The sequence below is a fragment of the Pangasianodon hypophthalmus genome, chromosome 6 (genome assembly GCF_027358585.1).
Source record: "Pangasianodon hypophthalmus isolate fPanHyp1 chromosome 6, fPanHyp1.pri, whole genome shotgun sequence".
NCBI lineage: Eukaryota > Metazoa > Chordata > Actinopteri > Siluriformes > Pangasiidae > Pangasianodon > Pangasianodon hypophthalmus.
In genome coordinates this window covers 3,782,370-3,799,801 of record NC_069715.1, presented here as the reverse complement: position 1 = coordinate 3,799,801, position 17,432 = coordinate 3,782,370, and the positions used below count along the sequence as shown (strand labels likewise).

Sequence of the window (17,432 nt, the reverse complement as noted above, 5' to 3'; positions counted from 1 at the left end):
CACCAATCAAGAGTAATTATTAAGTCTGGTGGTATATGTGTGTATATACAGGCATGAATAAATCAGTAGCTTGGGCTCCCAGGACAAGCAGATTTCATGTATGGGCTATTGGGTTTTTTTTTTATGTAGCTGCCTGGCAGAAAACCAGAACCAAAAACAGAAAAAAATATCCCTTATTCAGTTTCACAAAACAAAAGTTTTTTTTGGTATGTAGCTATTTAAATGTAATGCATTCACAGTTGTGTGACGCACCTCCAAGCTAGATGGATTTTAGCAGTTGGATTATTTTGTGTACGTGGATGAAAGACGATAATTTCAAAATCAGGCACACACAGGTATGTGGAAACACTGATGAGGAGATAAATTGTGAAGTTCAAAGTACAAAGCTGTCAGGTAACTCACCTGCTTACTGCATACAGTCACATACATATCAAGAGAAAATAGGTAGTAACTAGACTACCTTTCATTAAAGGTAGGCGCACTTGGAGAGTGTAGGATTCAAAGTAAACACGCAACAACAAGGACCACAGAAACCTGGACCAAACATTACACAAGACCTCACTTAGTTTGCCACAGGAACCATAAAACAATAGATTCCCAATTGCAGACCCTGAGGTGCTGAGACAGTTATTCATGAAATCTGCTTGTAAGCCTAATTTCAGCTATCCCTGACCAAGGGATGAACCCTCTCAGCCCAGGAAACACTACTGATTTAGGCCATTGGCCAAGACCAAATGGCTGACCCAACAGATAACACCCAAGGACCCTCACTTGTAACTCTAACAACCTAAGACCCAACAAGGGCGTCAAGACAACATAGGCTCCTCATGGAATGAGACCTTTGTTCTTTCCCCAGGAACACAAAGTTCCCCCCGTTCTCACCACACTTCTCATTCCACAGACTGTATCAGAACACTCCATGTAGTCTGTAGGGACAACGACTGTGAAATTGATACATCAACAACTGCAATTGCTCATTTTCTTCCATGCTTTTTGTACTTATCATGCTTATAGCCACAAGGTTGCAATTACTCATTTGATTATTTAGCATGCGTTATTATGGTGGATCTGTATATTAACAACTACCAATATATGTCTTGTTTGGTATGGGTGTGTTCATTGAATGATTTCCTGAAAGATGAGAGCAAGGAAATTCAGACAGCATGTCATTATATGTGTGTTAATATTTGGGATATAAAATTTGATCCACACTTCATGAAAAAGTGTGAAAGCACATAACTCAGACACCAGTACGCTGATTAATATCATAGGCGAAGAATATGGCTTACACCCCACCCTAAGACAATGTTTGATTGGAGGAAACATTTTGATGTTGGACCATAGGGTTAAAACCCTATGACACCAATATATGCTCAACTCGAATCAAGCAGAGTCGAGAGAAGTCAAGTCATCCATGAAGAGTCACTTAGGAGTTGTCGTCAACCAAGAGCTTCAGAAGTTTTAGCCCCTCAACATCACGAGTAGATCACGCTTGATCTGAGACTATGCATCAAGGTTCCTCCATAGCCTCCAACTCCAGCTTTTGCACCGCCGTGAACCACCTGCCCTCCTGCAACCTGCCTAAGAGACTCCGCCGGGTGCGCTCTTCACTCCATTCATCATCCTGATTGGCTTCCCGAGATGCCACTCAAAAGCCGACTAGACCACTGGTGAATCCACATCGCTGGGAAACCCCTCCAGACAACGACACAACGAGGGAATCCCCATCCAAAGAGACAATGTAAATGCAAGTACCCTACCTCCAGACTCTCCACATTCTCAGAGAATGCGGGCAATTCAATCTAAATTGTAAAACTATACAAGAGTAAACTAATCAAGGCTATAGATTAAAGACTCATAGGCAGTGTTGGTATTTAAAACATAAATATGTGGCGTATTATGAGTCTAATTAGAGAGATAAAGATTTTGGTCTTTTTAAGTAGATGAGATAAATCAAGTCTAACATTTCTCAATTCACAAAATTTTTAATAATAAACATGTCTTGAATCACTAATCAGCCTTTATTTCTCACCTAATATGTATTTTAGCTATAAACAACTTTATAATTATATGTAATATTTATGATTTATTAATAAATTGCATGGCCTTTGTGCATATCAGTTCTAGTGAAGGAGGTCTGGCCTTTGTGTCTGTCAGGTCAGGTAAAGCAAATTTCAGTTTGTACAACATTAACACTAAACTGGATTGCATCATGTTGCAAGCATTTGCATTAAAACAGGTCTAAATAATGTCATACTGAACTGCATACTCTAAATGCATTCTTCCTAAATGAAAACACTGGGGAGTAAGTGTGAACACTGGCCCACTCACCCAGTTGGCAGCCCACGTTCCAGTATGTCTGGGGATTAAAGTTGCTGGAGTCGATGCGGTAGGCAGAGGGGTAAATCCGTGAGAGCTGCCGCTGGTTAAAGTTCAGAAAGCGTTCAGCCCGGTGGTGCACCAGATGTTGTGCCCGTGTCTCGCTGAATGACAGCACGTTAACAACAGGACCTTTAAAAAGATGACATAGAAAAGATTATGAGAGGAATGAGTTATAATTAATATAAGCTGTTATCACTCAGCTCCATCTTCTCAGTCATAATATCTTAGTTAATAACAATGAAGCTAGGACATATGTGACAATGTTATTCCTAATAGAGTTTGTGTTTAGTGAATACGAGAAATATAAAAAGCATTTTGTGTGTGTGTGTGTGTGTATGTGTGTGTGTGTGTGTGTGTGTGTGTGTGTGTAATCTCACCCTCATCCAGACACTCCTGAGACACCACAGAATTGGTAAAGACGACCAAATCAGATAGGTCTCGGCTTAGCTTTATTGTCTTCCTTCTCCGTCCACCCCTGCACATGCACACACACACACACACACACACACACACACATAAAGAAGGAGATGAGCATGGATAAGTACATGGATACACACATACACACACTGTCTTTGAAGTACTAGGAGTGACCAGTAAAGGCCAGCATGTACATGCTCCCATGGTGAGAGCTGCTGAGAGAGAGAGAGAGAGAGAGAGAGAGATTTGGTGGACTACTTTTGTAGTGGAAGAGGACTGAGTAGGACACTCATACCTAATAAGAGGTTACATTCAGGTGGAAGTGGAGCTCTTAGCAACTTTCATTTATCTGATATCTAGCAGAGCCAAGATATACTACTACAGACACTCTAAATTACAAAATACTAGATACTAAAACCCAAATCATCCTCTACCAGCATTTTTTTGGTCTTGAATTTTATTTATTTTATTGCTTTTCTTCTCACCTTGCCTAGATCACTGTTGCTATGTTTCTCTTTTTTTTCTCTGATATAATGTTACCTGAAGTAATTCCAAAGCTAGTTTAATTACTTGCATAGAAACTGTATCACAGAAAGTTATCTAAATCAAACATTTCTTCATATAAAAGGTCTATTTCATGTAAATAGAATTTGATATAATTTTGATAGGCAGTTGTTAAAGTAAGATGTAATTACAATACTTAAAAAAAACATGAAATGTGAATTCAAGCATGTGAGGGTCATGTGGTTGGACATGGGTAGATTAACCCCTCCATTTGCACTAACATTCATAACTTTTCTAAACATGTTCAGTTGTGCAAATAGTTACTAATTTGCAAGTCTGAGTCCATGCTGCATTTCTATGATACTTCACAAAATAACACATTTATTGAGCGGTACTCTACCCCCATTTTTGGAAGGAGTACTTCACCTCATGATTCTTAATTTAACCACTGTAACTAATCCACTAATCCAGTGTGAGTTTATTAAAGGCTGAATTGTTGAGATTGTCACCACATTGACTCTTAAGGCTGCCAAGCCTACAAAGTCAAGTTTCCCAATCATAAATAGCTTGCAGTTTTCTTTACAAATGACTTACCGCATTTTGTTAATGTGTGCCATTAAGCATGGCTAGAAGCTCATGATGCAAAACACAATCGCTTAATACACTAATGGCCTTAGGCTCATGTGATCCACTACCCGTTCCACTTAGCGCCATCCTCAGAAACTGCAAGCATGGGGCATGTGAGCTGTTCTCTTCTGATGCAATATGTGTCAGAAAAAAAAGATGGTGGTGAAGGAACAACTGTTTATAGCTGTTATAATGTAAGTAATATAATTCTTTACATGTTACATCAAATAGTTACTATCTACTAGTTACTACAACACAGTGTGAAGTAGTGCATTTTTTTCTGGAAGCCACCAGTTTCAAAATTATTGGTGCCCCAAATTAATAATCAGTGACCTTCCCCAGGTGACAATAACAGCACTGAAATTGTTCCTCTAATGTCTGACAAGCTTGGAGACAATTGTAGAGGAACCTGGACCCTCCTCCTTGCACAAGATTTTAATTTTAAATGTATTTTTTATAAGCCTTGATTTGTGCATCTACTCAGACCACAGATTTTCAATAAGGAGACTGAGAAGGTCATTGCAAAACACTGATTTTGTGTCCAGCTACCATTTCCAGGGTTGGCTGGGATTACAGCCAATCAGCCAGAAGTGCCAAGCTTGAAGGAGATAATGAAACTGCACCTGTTGAACTGTCCTCCTGTCTCCTGTCCATCATCGTCTGTGTCCACACTCTGGCATTTCAGTTTTGATTTGGAGTGCCTCTGTGGAAATACACACAAACATCTTTCAAAAAGGTTATCATGGATCATGTGCATGTGTGCTAGTGGTGACAGAGCTCCTCCTTGTGTGTGTGTGTGTGTGTGTGTGTGTGTGTGTGCGTGTGTGTGTAATGCAGGGATCAATACCATCAGTACCTGTCCCAGAAGACTATTTATCATGTACTCTATGAGCTGTATCATTTACAGCATGGAGAACACTAACCAATTAGCACTGCAATCAGCCTGTCATGTACCATATTGCCTGTGCTGGTACTGTAAAGAGGCGTGTGTGTGTGTGTGTGTGTGTGTGTGTGCTATCCTGTTTACTCCGGCTCACAGCACATGTCTGATTAGCATGAATTAATGTCCTTCACACATGCTGAAAGTAAGAAGGGGATGACAGAAGGAATGGCAAGGACATCTCAGGCCTCATTTATCAATCTTTTAGTAAAGTTGTTTGTAAATGTTTTTGTAGACCAAATAAAAATCCTTTTATAGTGTACCATTACTTTCGTTCTAATTGAACAGCTAGACTTATTTGTCTTATTTGTCTCGGACAATATCAAATAAGTGGATTTTCATGAACGTTTCTTGTGTAAATGCTCCCAAATAAATTTATTCATTTTCAGCACCATAAATGAGGCAGAATGTATGAAGCTGAGAAGACGAGATGGTGTATTAATGGTCTAAAAAGGCTAAATGATGTTGTTTAACAAATACCTTTCACTAGAATTGGCACTGAAAGGTTCTGTATTTAAAAGTGAAAAATCAACAAGTGTTCTCTCTGAGACATTTTCTAAGTACAGTTCCTTTGATTTGGTGAATGCAGCTCTGTGTACCCATAAACTAAGCGAGGACATTTAGTTCTCCCTACCAGAATGAATTAACTGCAACTTTTATTACTTTGCTTTCTAGTCAAGCCAATCTTGATTAATGCACATAATTAAATACAAACTATCCTGTGGCAGCAGGGGCGTGGTCAGCTGTCAGCTTCAGACAGAGAGGAGGCGGGTTGAACCAGCGTGGAACGCGTGATGATTCTCACCTGTGTCTTATTAGTGCCAGTCTACTAATGTGTGTTTCTTTGTGCTCTCAGTGACTGCCGTAACCAGAGAGAGTGGCATAACTGCTGGAGCTTACAACACACACACACACATGCGCTTTAACTTAAACTTTGAACTTTGAATAATTATACTGTAATATAATTATAATTATATTAATTAATCAATTATGATATTAAAACCAACTTTAAATAACATTATATCTTTTATATCAAGCTAATTATGGCTCCTGATAATCTCTAAATATACTGCAGTACCATTTTCAGGCTTTGTTATTCAGGGCATTTTCAGTGCTAATTGGGAGTGAATATGCATGCACTGGGAGGCCTGAGCGCTCTGATCAGCATGACTGGCACTTCATTAACAGCTGTTCCACACGTATCAATAGCGATTACTCTCTGAGCCCTCAGCTGCTCTCTCAGCCCTCAGTCGAGCTCCTGATGAGGGGCCACGAGGCTCAATGTCAATGTCTGAAGGGCTCATTCAGGGCGCACAATCATGTGAAAGAAATAGAAAGACTTTCTGACTAAATGCTATGCTCAAATTTCAATAACGTGTATAAAAATATGTGATGACTTCATTAGAATTAGCAATAAAAATATCCTGAATCCTTGAACACTACCATATGTCAGAGGAACATGGAGTGCTGTACACGAGCAGCACAGTACAACCTCTAATGCCACCATCAGAGGGAGAGTGCATAACCACACACATACACGCACACACACACACACACACACACACACACACAGTACTATACCTACACCCTAACCGCAGTAACCAAAATAAAATCTTTTAGCTATTTTAGATTGAATAGTGAAGCTGCAATAAATAAATTCTTCTACTTCTTCTTCTTCTTCTTCTTCTTAGTATTATTATTATTATTATTATTATTATTTTTGCTAAGTTATCATTTACCTACCCTTTTTTACTTATTATATATTTTTGATGATTCACAGATTCTTTATTTTTATTTGATGTATTTTTATATTTTTTTATACTTATATTTATAGTTATATTATTTATTTATTTTATTTTATTTTTTATTTCATATTTAAATGTTTTTTATATTTTCTCTCTTTTTAACTTGTCCAGTTAAAATGTTACATTTTGTATTCCATTTATCAACATTTGCATGTTTTGTAAGCCAAGTTTGGCAGAAAACATGTACCTTTGGTTGTCATGCCAGTAATGCACCTTGGACTGAACTTTGAATTTAATGCAACTAAAATGAGAATTGAGAGTATATAAGTAAGTGGGAATGTGTGAGAGAATTAGTCAGACTACAAAAACACTAAAGAGTAAATAAAACAGGTAAAAGAAGATGTGAGAGAATAAACTAAAGCATAAAAGTGAGCAGGAAAGAAAAAAACTCAGATAAACTTTAAGTATATTAGTGCAGTGAATGCTATTTTCTCACCTTCTGCTTGAGGTTGCTTATGAAGGATCGACTCTGAGACTTCTTTAGGCCTTCTTTGGAATTCTGACAAACAGAGACATTTAGAGATTTAGAGATTTAGAGATTTACATGCTGACACTGTCAATATACACTAGTTCTGCACAGAGACACTAGTTCTCTACAAACAGCTTTTAGGTTATCATAAGTTTGTGAACTCTAGCTTAGCAAAAGCACTAATCTATCTTTCTCGTACCGTATACACTACATGTAGATTGCAATGTGGAACAGTTTTCATCCAAAGAACAAAAACTAGGCATTGTCAGAAACGTAGGTTATTTGTTCAAGCACTTCTGTGTAAAGCAGACAGAGATAGCAGCATGACATTCAACTTATACAAAACCAGTTAGAAGAAGGCTTTGGGTTACTTTACGGCTACGAATGAAGGAATTACTCCTATACTGTACATCATTCATTTAAAATATGGTTTTAGTACATAATTTATCAGCTAAATGAAATTCTTTGCCTGTATTTCTACTGTTGACGTTGATATTTTCTTATATAAAGTTTTGATAATTAATCAAAACACTTTTAGTCTGAAGGCTCAGCCAAGTTTGGAATTCTGCCAGTACAGTCTGAATCATGGGTTGATGCATGTACAGGTATATAACGTATGACACTATTACCTATTTATTCTGCTTTCATTATTGAGAAATTGATTTTTTTGTATGAGAGAGTGGGAGAGAGACCCCAGCAGAAAGCAGAAAGAGATGGAGAGAGAGAGAAATGGATATATCAAAGAGCAAACAGAGAGAGAGAGAGAGAGAGACATATCAACATTTATCAAAGTGAAACTAAGAGAAAGGTGGAAATACCACATCAGAGAGAAGAGAGAGAGATGAATAACACAGAAAAGTGAAGCAGGGGAAGGCAGAGAAGTACTATATCGGAGAGAGGAAGAGAGATACCACAACAAAGTGAAGAAAAAAAGAAAATATTACACAGTTTGAGGGAAAGGGACAGAGATATCACCTTATATCCACATCCCAGAAGGAGAAACAAGGAGATACCACAGCAGTGAAAGGACAGAGAGAGAGAGAGAGATTAACAGAGAGATAAACAGAGACAGAGAGGGATACAATATCAGACAGTGGTAAAGAGGTACCAGAGGGAGAGAGGGACAGAGAGATACCACATCAGAGAGAGAGATACCGCATCAGAGAGTGAGATAATATAATAGCACACTAGAGAAAAAGAGAGAGATTCAGGTAGAGAGAGACACTATATGGCCAAAAGTTTGTGGACACCTGACCATTACATTCATGTGTGTTTGTTGAACATCCAATTTCAGATTTATTCTCACTTTGCTGTTATAATAAGCTCCACTCTTCTGGGAAGGCTTTCCACTAGATTTTGGAGCGTGGCTGTAGGGATTTGTGTTCATTCAGCTACAAGAGCATTAGTGAGATCAGGCGCTGATGTTGGTGAGGAGGTCTGGGGTGCAGTCGGTGTTCCAGTTCATCCCAAACACACCATGTCTTCATGGAGCTCGCTTTGTGCACAGGGGCACTGTCATGCTGGAACAGGTCTGAGCCTCTTAGTTCCAGTGAAGGTAAAATTGTAGGTAAAAATGCTACAGCATACAGAGACATCCTATATAATTGTGTGCTTCCAAAATTGTGGCAACAGTTTGGGGAAGACCTACATGTAGGTGTGATGGTCAGGTGTTCACAATCTTTTGGCTGTATAGTGTATATTGCACATTTCACAAACTACACATACACACATCTTCATGAAAATAACAAAAATATTCCATGATGAGTAAAGCAGAAACAGAAAAAGATGTCACAGTAAAATGGATGTTCTGGGAGTATGTCATGTAATGGGATTGGAGACGGCTGCAATTGCAGTTCAAGCTTTTATTCAGAGGCAGGCAGAAAAATCCAATAATGTAAAGCAGAGGCAGAGTCAAAAAACAGGCGTGGGTCAGGCAATAAACAAACAGTGCAAACTAGGTGAGGCAAAAACACGTGGATCAATAAACAGGCAAGAAAGTCAAAAAGAAACCAGAACAACAAACACAGGAAAAAAGGCTCAGTGGAGACCAGGCGGCAACACACTAAAACAATACTTCGTGGAGAACAAAGACACACGAGGGTTTTAAGTACACAGACTAATCAAGGGGGAAACTAGGAACAGGTGCGAATGAACAAGACACATTAGGGAGCAACCAATGACAAGACAGGGGCGGAGACAGGACAGAAACCAAAAGAAAAACACACATGGCAATGTAAACAGCGTCAAGTCAACCCATAAGCATGCACTGCTGCACTACGGGTAGCTTAAGTGCGCTGAGCGCTTGTACACTTAGCGTAAAAAGAGAGAGCAGGCAGCACTATGGTTTTTTCTGCACTGCAGTGTTTTTAACATGTGACACCTTTCAGGAACCTACTGTGCGTTTCAGATCAGCACTCAGAGTAACCATGTAGTAGGAGTCATGCTGATCTTATGTGAGAGTGTCCATTTTCCCTTACATTTTCACACTTCACTTTAATCAGTGAACCTGACTGTGTCTGCAAGACAGTGCTTGCCTGCTCACGGGAGGAGGAGCAAAAAAAAACTTGAAATCTACGTGAAATATCCATATCAGTTCAAATACGCATGGTAAAGTCACTGTAATCTACTCTCATCCTGCAGTGTACTTTCCGCAGTGAAGATATGATGTGTATGATGTACATGTTGTGTGTCTGTGCACTAGTGAAAGGGTAAGTTCTACCTTGCTCAGGTTCTTGTGCAGCCCCTCATGTGTAGCTCGGAGCAATGCTCGGATAGAGAAGCTGTCTGTTTCCTCCTTATCTACAATCTGAGACTCCTTCAACAACGAGTCGAGCTTCTTCCTGATGTGGGACTCAACCATGTGTTGCGTGGGTCCGTTAGACTGGGCAGAGAAAAAAAGAGCAAAGGAAACAGAAATACAGTAGCATTTTAGTTAAAATAAGCAATAAGCTCATTTTAAATTCTATAAATAAGGGATTATAAGTGGATTAAGGAACCTTTGTGGCTATATTTTTAGAGCTAATTGAAAAAGGCAGAGATCTTAATTACTTTAATTATGCAGTTATAGCACACAACATTGGACAATATTTGCCTTGCAACAATACTAGTCCTAAGTCTTTTATCTTTAGATTTAAATGCTTTACCCTCTGAGTGCACCAGCCTTTAGTTATGCACTCCTTTAAAGTCCCATTAGAATCCAAGAGCTTGCTAGTTAAAGATATACTCAGCATTTTAGCAGAAGAAAACTAACACTAACTGTTTTGAAAATCCAAACAAATACAGCCACTGAAACCACACCCCAAAATACATGCACACAAGCTACTACTGCAAACTGGTGGTTTCTAAATTCACAGGCAAGTAGAGATGTCACCTTCAATTTGTTGTTCCTCCTGTTATCGAGTCTGGGGCGCTGCAGAGATTGGAGTCTCATATCTGAGCTGATATTTCTGCTAAGCTTATGAAATGTGAGGACAATATTACAAAAAGTCATCTGACTGATCACTTATCCTTTATTTTTGTGATGGCTTGGGACAAGCATCAGAAACGACACCAGAGAGTGAAAAAAAATAGAGAGCAAGGCAAAAAGGTTTTGTACCAGATAGAGAGAGACAGTGATATCACACTGGAGAGAGAGAGACAGAGAGACACCACACCAGGCAAAGAGAGAGAACGATTGATACTGCACCAGAAAGAAAGAAAACATAGAGATACTACACCAAAGAAAGCCACAGATACCACACCAAAAAAAGGCTGAGATACAACGCCAGAGAGAGAGACAAAGAAATATCATACTAGAGAGCCAGAGATACCACAGCAGACCGAGCCAGAGATACTACTCTTGAGAGCGAGACCATAAGATATCACACCATACAGAGAGAGAGATACAACATAGATAAAGAGACAGAGATACTACACCAGAGAGTGAGCCAGAGAGATAGATACCACACCAGAGCGAGAGATATCACACCAGAAAAAGAGAGAGAGAGATACCACATAGATAAAGAGGCAGAGATACCACAACAGGCAGTGAGACAAAGAGATACCATACCAGAAACAGACAGAGAAAGAGATACTACACCAAAAAGGGAGACAGAGAGATACCACACCAAAGAGAGAGATACCACACCAGAAAAAGAGAGACAGAGAGATACCACACTAAAGAGAGAGACAGAGAGAGACCACACATATAAAGAGCCAGAGGAATACCACAGAGAGAGAGAAACAAAGAGATGTCACACCAGAAAGATAGACAGATAGATACCACACCAGAAAGATAGTGAAATATATAAAGCATGTCAAAAAAAATGTCATGTTAAAATTTAACATAAAAAATTACCGTATCATATAGTGTGGGAGATATAGCACACCCAAGAGAGGAAGAAATAGATAGCTACCAAAACACAGCAAACACAACAAGAGATACCACATTAAAGAAAGGAATTACACAGCAAAATGAGGGATACTACACCTATAAGAGTTAAACAGCACATTAGAGAAAGGTGATATTACAGTATCACATAGTTAGAGAGGAATACCGCATCAGAGAAGGAATGAGGCAAATACTATATTACACAGAGAGAGAGAGAAAGAGAGAGAGAGATACCAGGAAAAGTTAAAGTAAGATAGATGCATTTTGGTTCTTGACCTTAACACGTATACCAGTTTTTCTTCTTTTCAGTAAACTTCGTGAGCTGCATTTGGATCCAATTTTCTGAGCTGATCCACGATAATTCTACTCAGTTGGGCTGTATAAAGCACTATTATAAAACACCCACAGTCTTCCATTGGACTTTTTATCTGTTTATAGCTTTGATACAGACCTAATTTTCTGAAGTCCCACTTGACGGTACCTCCTGTTGAGTTAATATTATGCCTCACAGAGTGGAATCTGTATTCTCATCTCAGGAGTTAATTGAACAATGCTGCTGTTACTGTGTGATTAAGTTGGGTTAGCATACCAAAATGTGTCTAGGTATAGAGCAGAAGTCTGTTTTATGAAATAAAAGCACATGTGATAAGCAGTGATAATAATAGGCCTGACCAATGATAGCACTAAAGAGAGCATTTTCATACTCATTCCAACAGCAGTGGATTTAGATGAAGCCTATGAAGATCTAATTGGCTTTTATGAAATGGTTTTCCTGAGTGGATCATTAAACATTAATAAGCCATAATGGAAAAAAACAAAACAGTATTTAGCTGGGTGGGGAGAGTTGGGAGAGAAACATTAAATCACAATTAGCACAACACCCTTAAATGGAATAAGATTAAACCTGACTCAGATTATTTACAGGTTAGGAATGGTTATATTTCTTAGACTAGAGGTATAGCCAAGGGTGAATTTTGGGTTTTAACCCCCCTAAAATATTTCCAAATGCTTATTTGTGGGTGGCTATCATAGCACACCTGATCATATACATCTCAAATAACACTGTTTTGCAATAATTGTGCTATTATAGTGTTCATAAAAGGTCAACAAAGTCATCATTCCTCCATATTTAACCACCCCAAATGTCAAACAAACATGTTCCTTAGTTTGTTTAATCACATTTTATTGGCTAACAGCTCAGGGATATCAGGGAAGGTGACAACTGATAAACTATTGCAGGTTTAAAGCAGGAGATGAAAAAGAAATGTAAATATGTTTTATATGATAAAATGTCATTTTCCCTGTATTACTAGCATCTTATTTTGATCATTTTCAGTGAAACTGTCATAAGGTATTTTGTGGCAACGTTATTAGTATGGCAAGATCAGCTGATGGTAAACCGTGCCTTAAATGATTACATAGCTCCTACTGCTGTCTGGCATCCACCCAAAGTGCATGAGCATGTCACACTTGTGATTTTATTTAGTATATTTCTTCACGCCATGGAAAGTAATTCCTGGCTATGGCAATGTCTTAGACAAATTGGTAATGTGATTTTTATATAATCACAAAAAAGACGAATGAATTGTCATGCAGGAATGAATAAATAAATACAGAAACATTACTGTCAAAAACTGGCAAATGATAACCATTATTCTACACAACTTGACCTGGAAACAATTTACAGTCACTATTGATCCAGAGCATGAAGGGTGAGATGATTGGCTTTATGCTCAGTGGCAGTGAGATGGCAGTGTGGGTTACACAGCATTTTTAGACAGATGGGACACACTTAGAGATTCTGTCCTGATCGATGAAGTCTAAAGATTGTGTGGATTCTTTAGAGGGATCTGCCTCCAGGCAGCTCAAATCTGAGAGTGGAGACAAATCCATCCAAAGTTTCAGACTAGACGCACAAGAAGAAAATGAAAGGAGAGGATAGAGAACGGCAGGAAACAAAATCCTGATCATTTCACAGCGAGCCATTTAAGAACAGCTGCCTCTTTGACTCTTATGAGTGAAGTTGCGGGTGATTTATAAAGAATAACTGCGTTAAAGAATGTCACATGCGATGTAAAATGTCACATGAAAACATTTAAATGAGGTTTTCTTGTGTGTGCTAGATTGAGTAAATTGAAACTTGACATGCATATGCAGAAATACGTGTCAGGTATTAGCCCAAATGAAGGCGTTGAAATTAGAACAGTGCACTCGATTGGTATCTAGCATGACATCAGGTTTGCATTTGTTTTTACACATGCAAACCTTCAGGAAATAAGGGCCTGAGTATGATTTATGTGTGTATGTGTGTATGTTTTCGAAAAGGCCTTACTGTGCTGTTCTTCAGTTTGAAATCATCCTCAATCTCATCTGCACTGTCATCGTCTGAAACCTCCCCCTCCTCGGCATCTGCAGACAGATACGGGGGCAGACGCTTCCCCTGCAGAGAGACAGAGAGCAAGAGAGAGGCATTTCAGTGCAGCTTTGACAGTAATGCAATTCCAAAGCACTCCGAATTGAATAAAACTGCTCTAAAAGATGTTATAAACACGGGGTGATTCTGTAACGCTGTGAAAACTAGACATATTATGTCTGATCTAAACTGTAATTAGACCTACAATTAGTTAAGCACCAATCAAAACAGAAAGAAAGAAGCAGTGGAAGAATGTAAATTTCTATTAAGAAATATTGCTCAAATATAAAAAATGTCCATCAGAAATGGCAATTAATCTAGCTAACGATCTTGTTTGAAAACGCCCGAGACTCTCATTAACACTGGGTTTGAGTAAACAAGTCTGGCAGGGTGTATGTCTGCTCCTCGCGGGAGACGCTGCTCATTTTTCACCTGTTGATCATGAGACTCTCCCCAGACACTTCACGCTGATTTCACGCAGTCATCGGGGAGAGCAAATTAACTTCACCTAAACCACAGAGCACATCCCTAATGATAAACTGTCTCTTTCATAGTCTCAGTAGAGAGGTGGGAGTCAGAGGAGAGAGTCTCTGCATTTTAATGGGGTTCAAAGACCACTAAAGGACAATTCCCTTTGCATTAAACACGCCTTATTATTTTTTCATCGCTCTCATTCCTGCTTTCACTAACTGTCTATTTTACATTTTGTGCTGATGTTAAAGATGAGGGAGAGGAGGCTATTTCACCCTCTACAGTCTCATTTGTAAGACTACCCATGGTGTGACATCCTTCATTTTGTATGTATGAGTGAGTGAGTTGTGTTTTTGGGCATGAGAAAGAAAGAGATATGGGGTGGGGCAGGCTTCAGATTTTATACTGGCAGATCAGGCAGCAGAGAATGCATCATTTTATACCACAGCATTGTAGAATGCTTGATTCTGATTGGTCAGAAGGTGTTGATTAATTTTCTAAACCAGCAGCTCTGACAGTAGTGCAGCTGAAAAATCTGAGGTTTATATTAATGCCCACATTCTCATATGTTTTTGCTTCTATAGCATCAGCTTACACAAGTACTTGTATGGCAGACACTCCACAGATGTCAGAGGAACAAAACACTCTGGAACATGCTGTTATTTGGAGAATAATCAATGTTGGGGTGCTATCAGTAACTCTGCTTCATCACACCATCCCACTGTTAATTATTTTTTCTATAACAGCACACCCCTAAGTGTTTTATTCCTTTGATAATGCGCAGGAATAACATCCAAAATAATAAAGATTTGTCTTCATCTTAATAAGTACCTATAATATTATTTTGCTTCTTTCATGCATTGATATCTTTAAAAAAGAAGCAAACTATCTGCCAGTGATTACAGTATAGTGTTTTTAACATTGTTAACTTGTTTTCTCTACCTGCTTTTCCACAACACTGTATCTTAGCATGTAATAAATTATTAACTACTCCACTAAGTGACTCACTTTCCATTTCTGATTTGCAGAGCTCTTGGAGGTCTCTATGATCCAGTACTGCTAATGCTGCTGCCTGGTTACAGCCAATGTGGAAAACATTTTACTGTGTCAGAGCAGCCAGGATGAGATTAAGTTGGATGATGTATAAGTATGTATAAGTATTTTCCTTTAAATAATAATAATAATAATAATAATAATAATAATACTTTTTTGTAAAGCTTAGAGTTTGCGATTTAAATAGTGTAGAGATTTTGTTCTTATTACTATTACAATATTTTACAGCAAGATGAATATATTTGTATTGTGCTCCCAAATAATTCACAGGTTATTAAGTGTGGGGAAACATTTCTAACAAGAAAATCCTAGCAGGCAGAGAGGAAAAACAGGACAGCTGCACTGTCAAAAACCTGAAATGCTATAGCTAAACCATAGATGTTGGCACCTCTGCAATCTTTAAATAAAGCCATAAGCCACAAGAGAGTGTGTGTTACTCCACTTCACATCATGCCTAATAACCCCCATACCCATGATAAAATCAGTGTAACACATGCCGTCACATGGCCTACTGCTTTAATCAAATGGCGACAAAAACAATATGATAAAATCCAGTGTTTGATGAAAATCTATTTAATTTAATTTTTAATATTAATAATATTAAAAATAAATAATTCTTCTGCCACCCAATGTACTCTGTTAACACTAAGCAACATAACAGGCAAAGATTAAGGTATTCTATGGAAATGAAACCAGGCACATTAATACAGAATAAAATTTTTGTGATGCTGTTTCGTGTGTGCATATATTGACTATTTTACAATGGCTTCAGACTGTAGAAAAAAAACGATATGTTTTCTAAGAAAAAATACCATAAGAGAGAGATATACAGTATAGCAAGGAAGGATTTGCCATAAAGACGTCAGTATATGTATATTTTATCACACCTTAATTAAGATCTTGCCCTTAAGACTGTTGGGACTGGCCAACTGTTTGGAGTCCTTGGTCAAGATGTCTCCCAAGTCCAGCTTCTCTTTAAAGATCTCCTTCAGGTGTTGAGCAATCTTCTTTTGCTGCTGGACACTACAGTGGTTCTCGATGGACAGGATGACTGGGTATCTGAGAATGTGTGTGAGAGAGAGAAAGAGAGAGAGAGAGAGAGATTGCTTATCCATGATTAAATAAGTGCAGGATCTGCCTGCCTCTTGATTCTACCTCCACTTAAACCTTTATCCTCGTTTTCTGTCTTAGTGACACACACTCTGACATTTTCAATATCTCCTTTTTCATTTTTTCACACTGCTGAAGGAAAATAATCAACAATGTTGCCACCATTTCAGTGCATTTCTTCCACATGTTTTATAGCATGTGTTTTATATCTATCAGAAATGCCCAGGAGGGAAATACAACTAAATTTTCATTTTAAATAAAAATGATGTTTTGTTTTCTATTTAAAGCAAATTAAATGTGGTCATGAGCGAGGCCAGAACTTAATGTCAAGCCTGTCAGGGAGACAGAAAAACCCCCGAGGGCTCAGAGCTCTCCATGTGAGACATTTCCAACACACTGGGGAGAGGGGAAGCTACAGGGAGAGGTGAGGGTCATGAGCTTAAGTGTGTGTGTGTGTGTGTTGCTTCTTCATGTGTGTGAACTAGCACACTCATCTTCATTACTAAGTACATAAATATGACACAGTTAATTAATGGTATCGTCCCTTTGAAGTGCACAATTTTTGTGCTGTAAGCAAAGCAGGTCAGCTTATTCTTCCAACTGTGGGCACATTTTCTTTCCAGAAGAGCACATTGAATTACCAAAAACATTGACATTATATTATTAATCAGACAACTCAAATTAGCAAATGTGACAAAATAGCCTACATTCTACAAAATAGAATACATTATAATTTCATGACCTCGTTACGTACCTGTTGGTACACAATATGAAAAACAAAATAACATTTAGTAAATGTTTAGCAACATAATAGGATGTGCTGGATCAAGTGCTATTTTAAAGGCTGCAAATTAATGAGGGTAGGAGGCATA

The 17,432-nt window shown here is 38.4% G+C and overlaps 1 protein-coding gene across 6 annotated transcripts in view; it reads right to left on the bottom strand.

The window, feature by feature from the left end:
* The window catches only part of plch1 (phospholipase C, eta 1), a 79,025-nt gene that overhangs the window by 9,586 nt on the left and 52,007 nt on the right, over positions 1 to 17,432 (bottom strand). For all 6 annotated transcript variants that reach the window (XM_053235029.1, XM_053235032.1, XM_053235030.1 and 3 more), the window contains 7 exons: positions 16,338 to 16,509; positions 13,846 to 13,953; positions 9,864 to 10,025; positions 7,112 to 7,174; positions 4,554 to 4,633; positions 2,760 to 2,857; positions 2,332 to 2,511 (listed from right to left, as the gene is read on the bottom strand). In XM_053235029.1, coding sequence (XP_053091004.1) covers positions 2,332 to 2,511; positions 2,760 to 2,857; positions 4,554 to 4,633; positions 7,112 to 7,174; positions 9,864 to 10,025; positions 13,846 to 13,953; positions 16,338 to 16,509 — 863 coding nt within the window. The remainder of the gene's footprint in view (positions 1 to 2,331; positions 2,512 to 2,759; positions 2,858 to 4,553; positions 4,634 to 7,111; positions 7,175 to 9,863; positions 10,026 to 13,845; positions 13,954 to 16,337; positions 16,510 to 17,432) is intronic.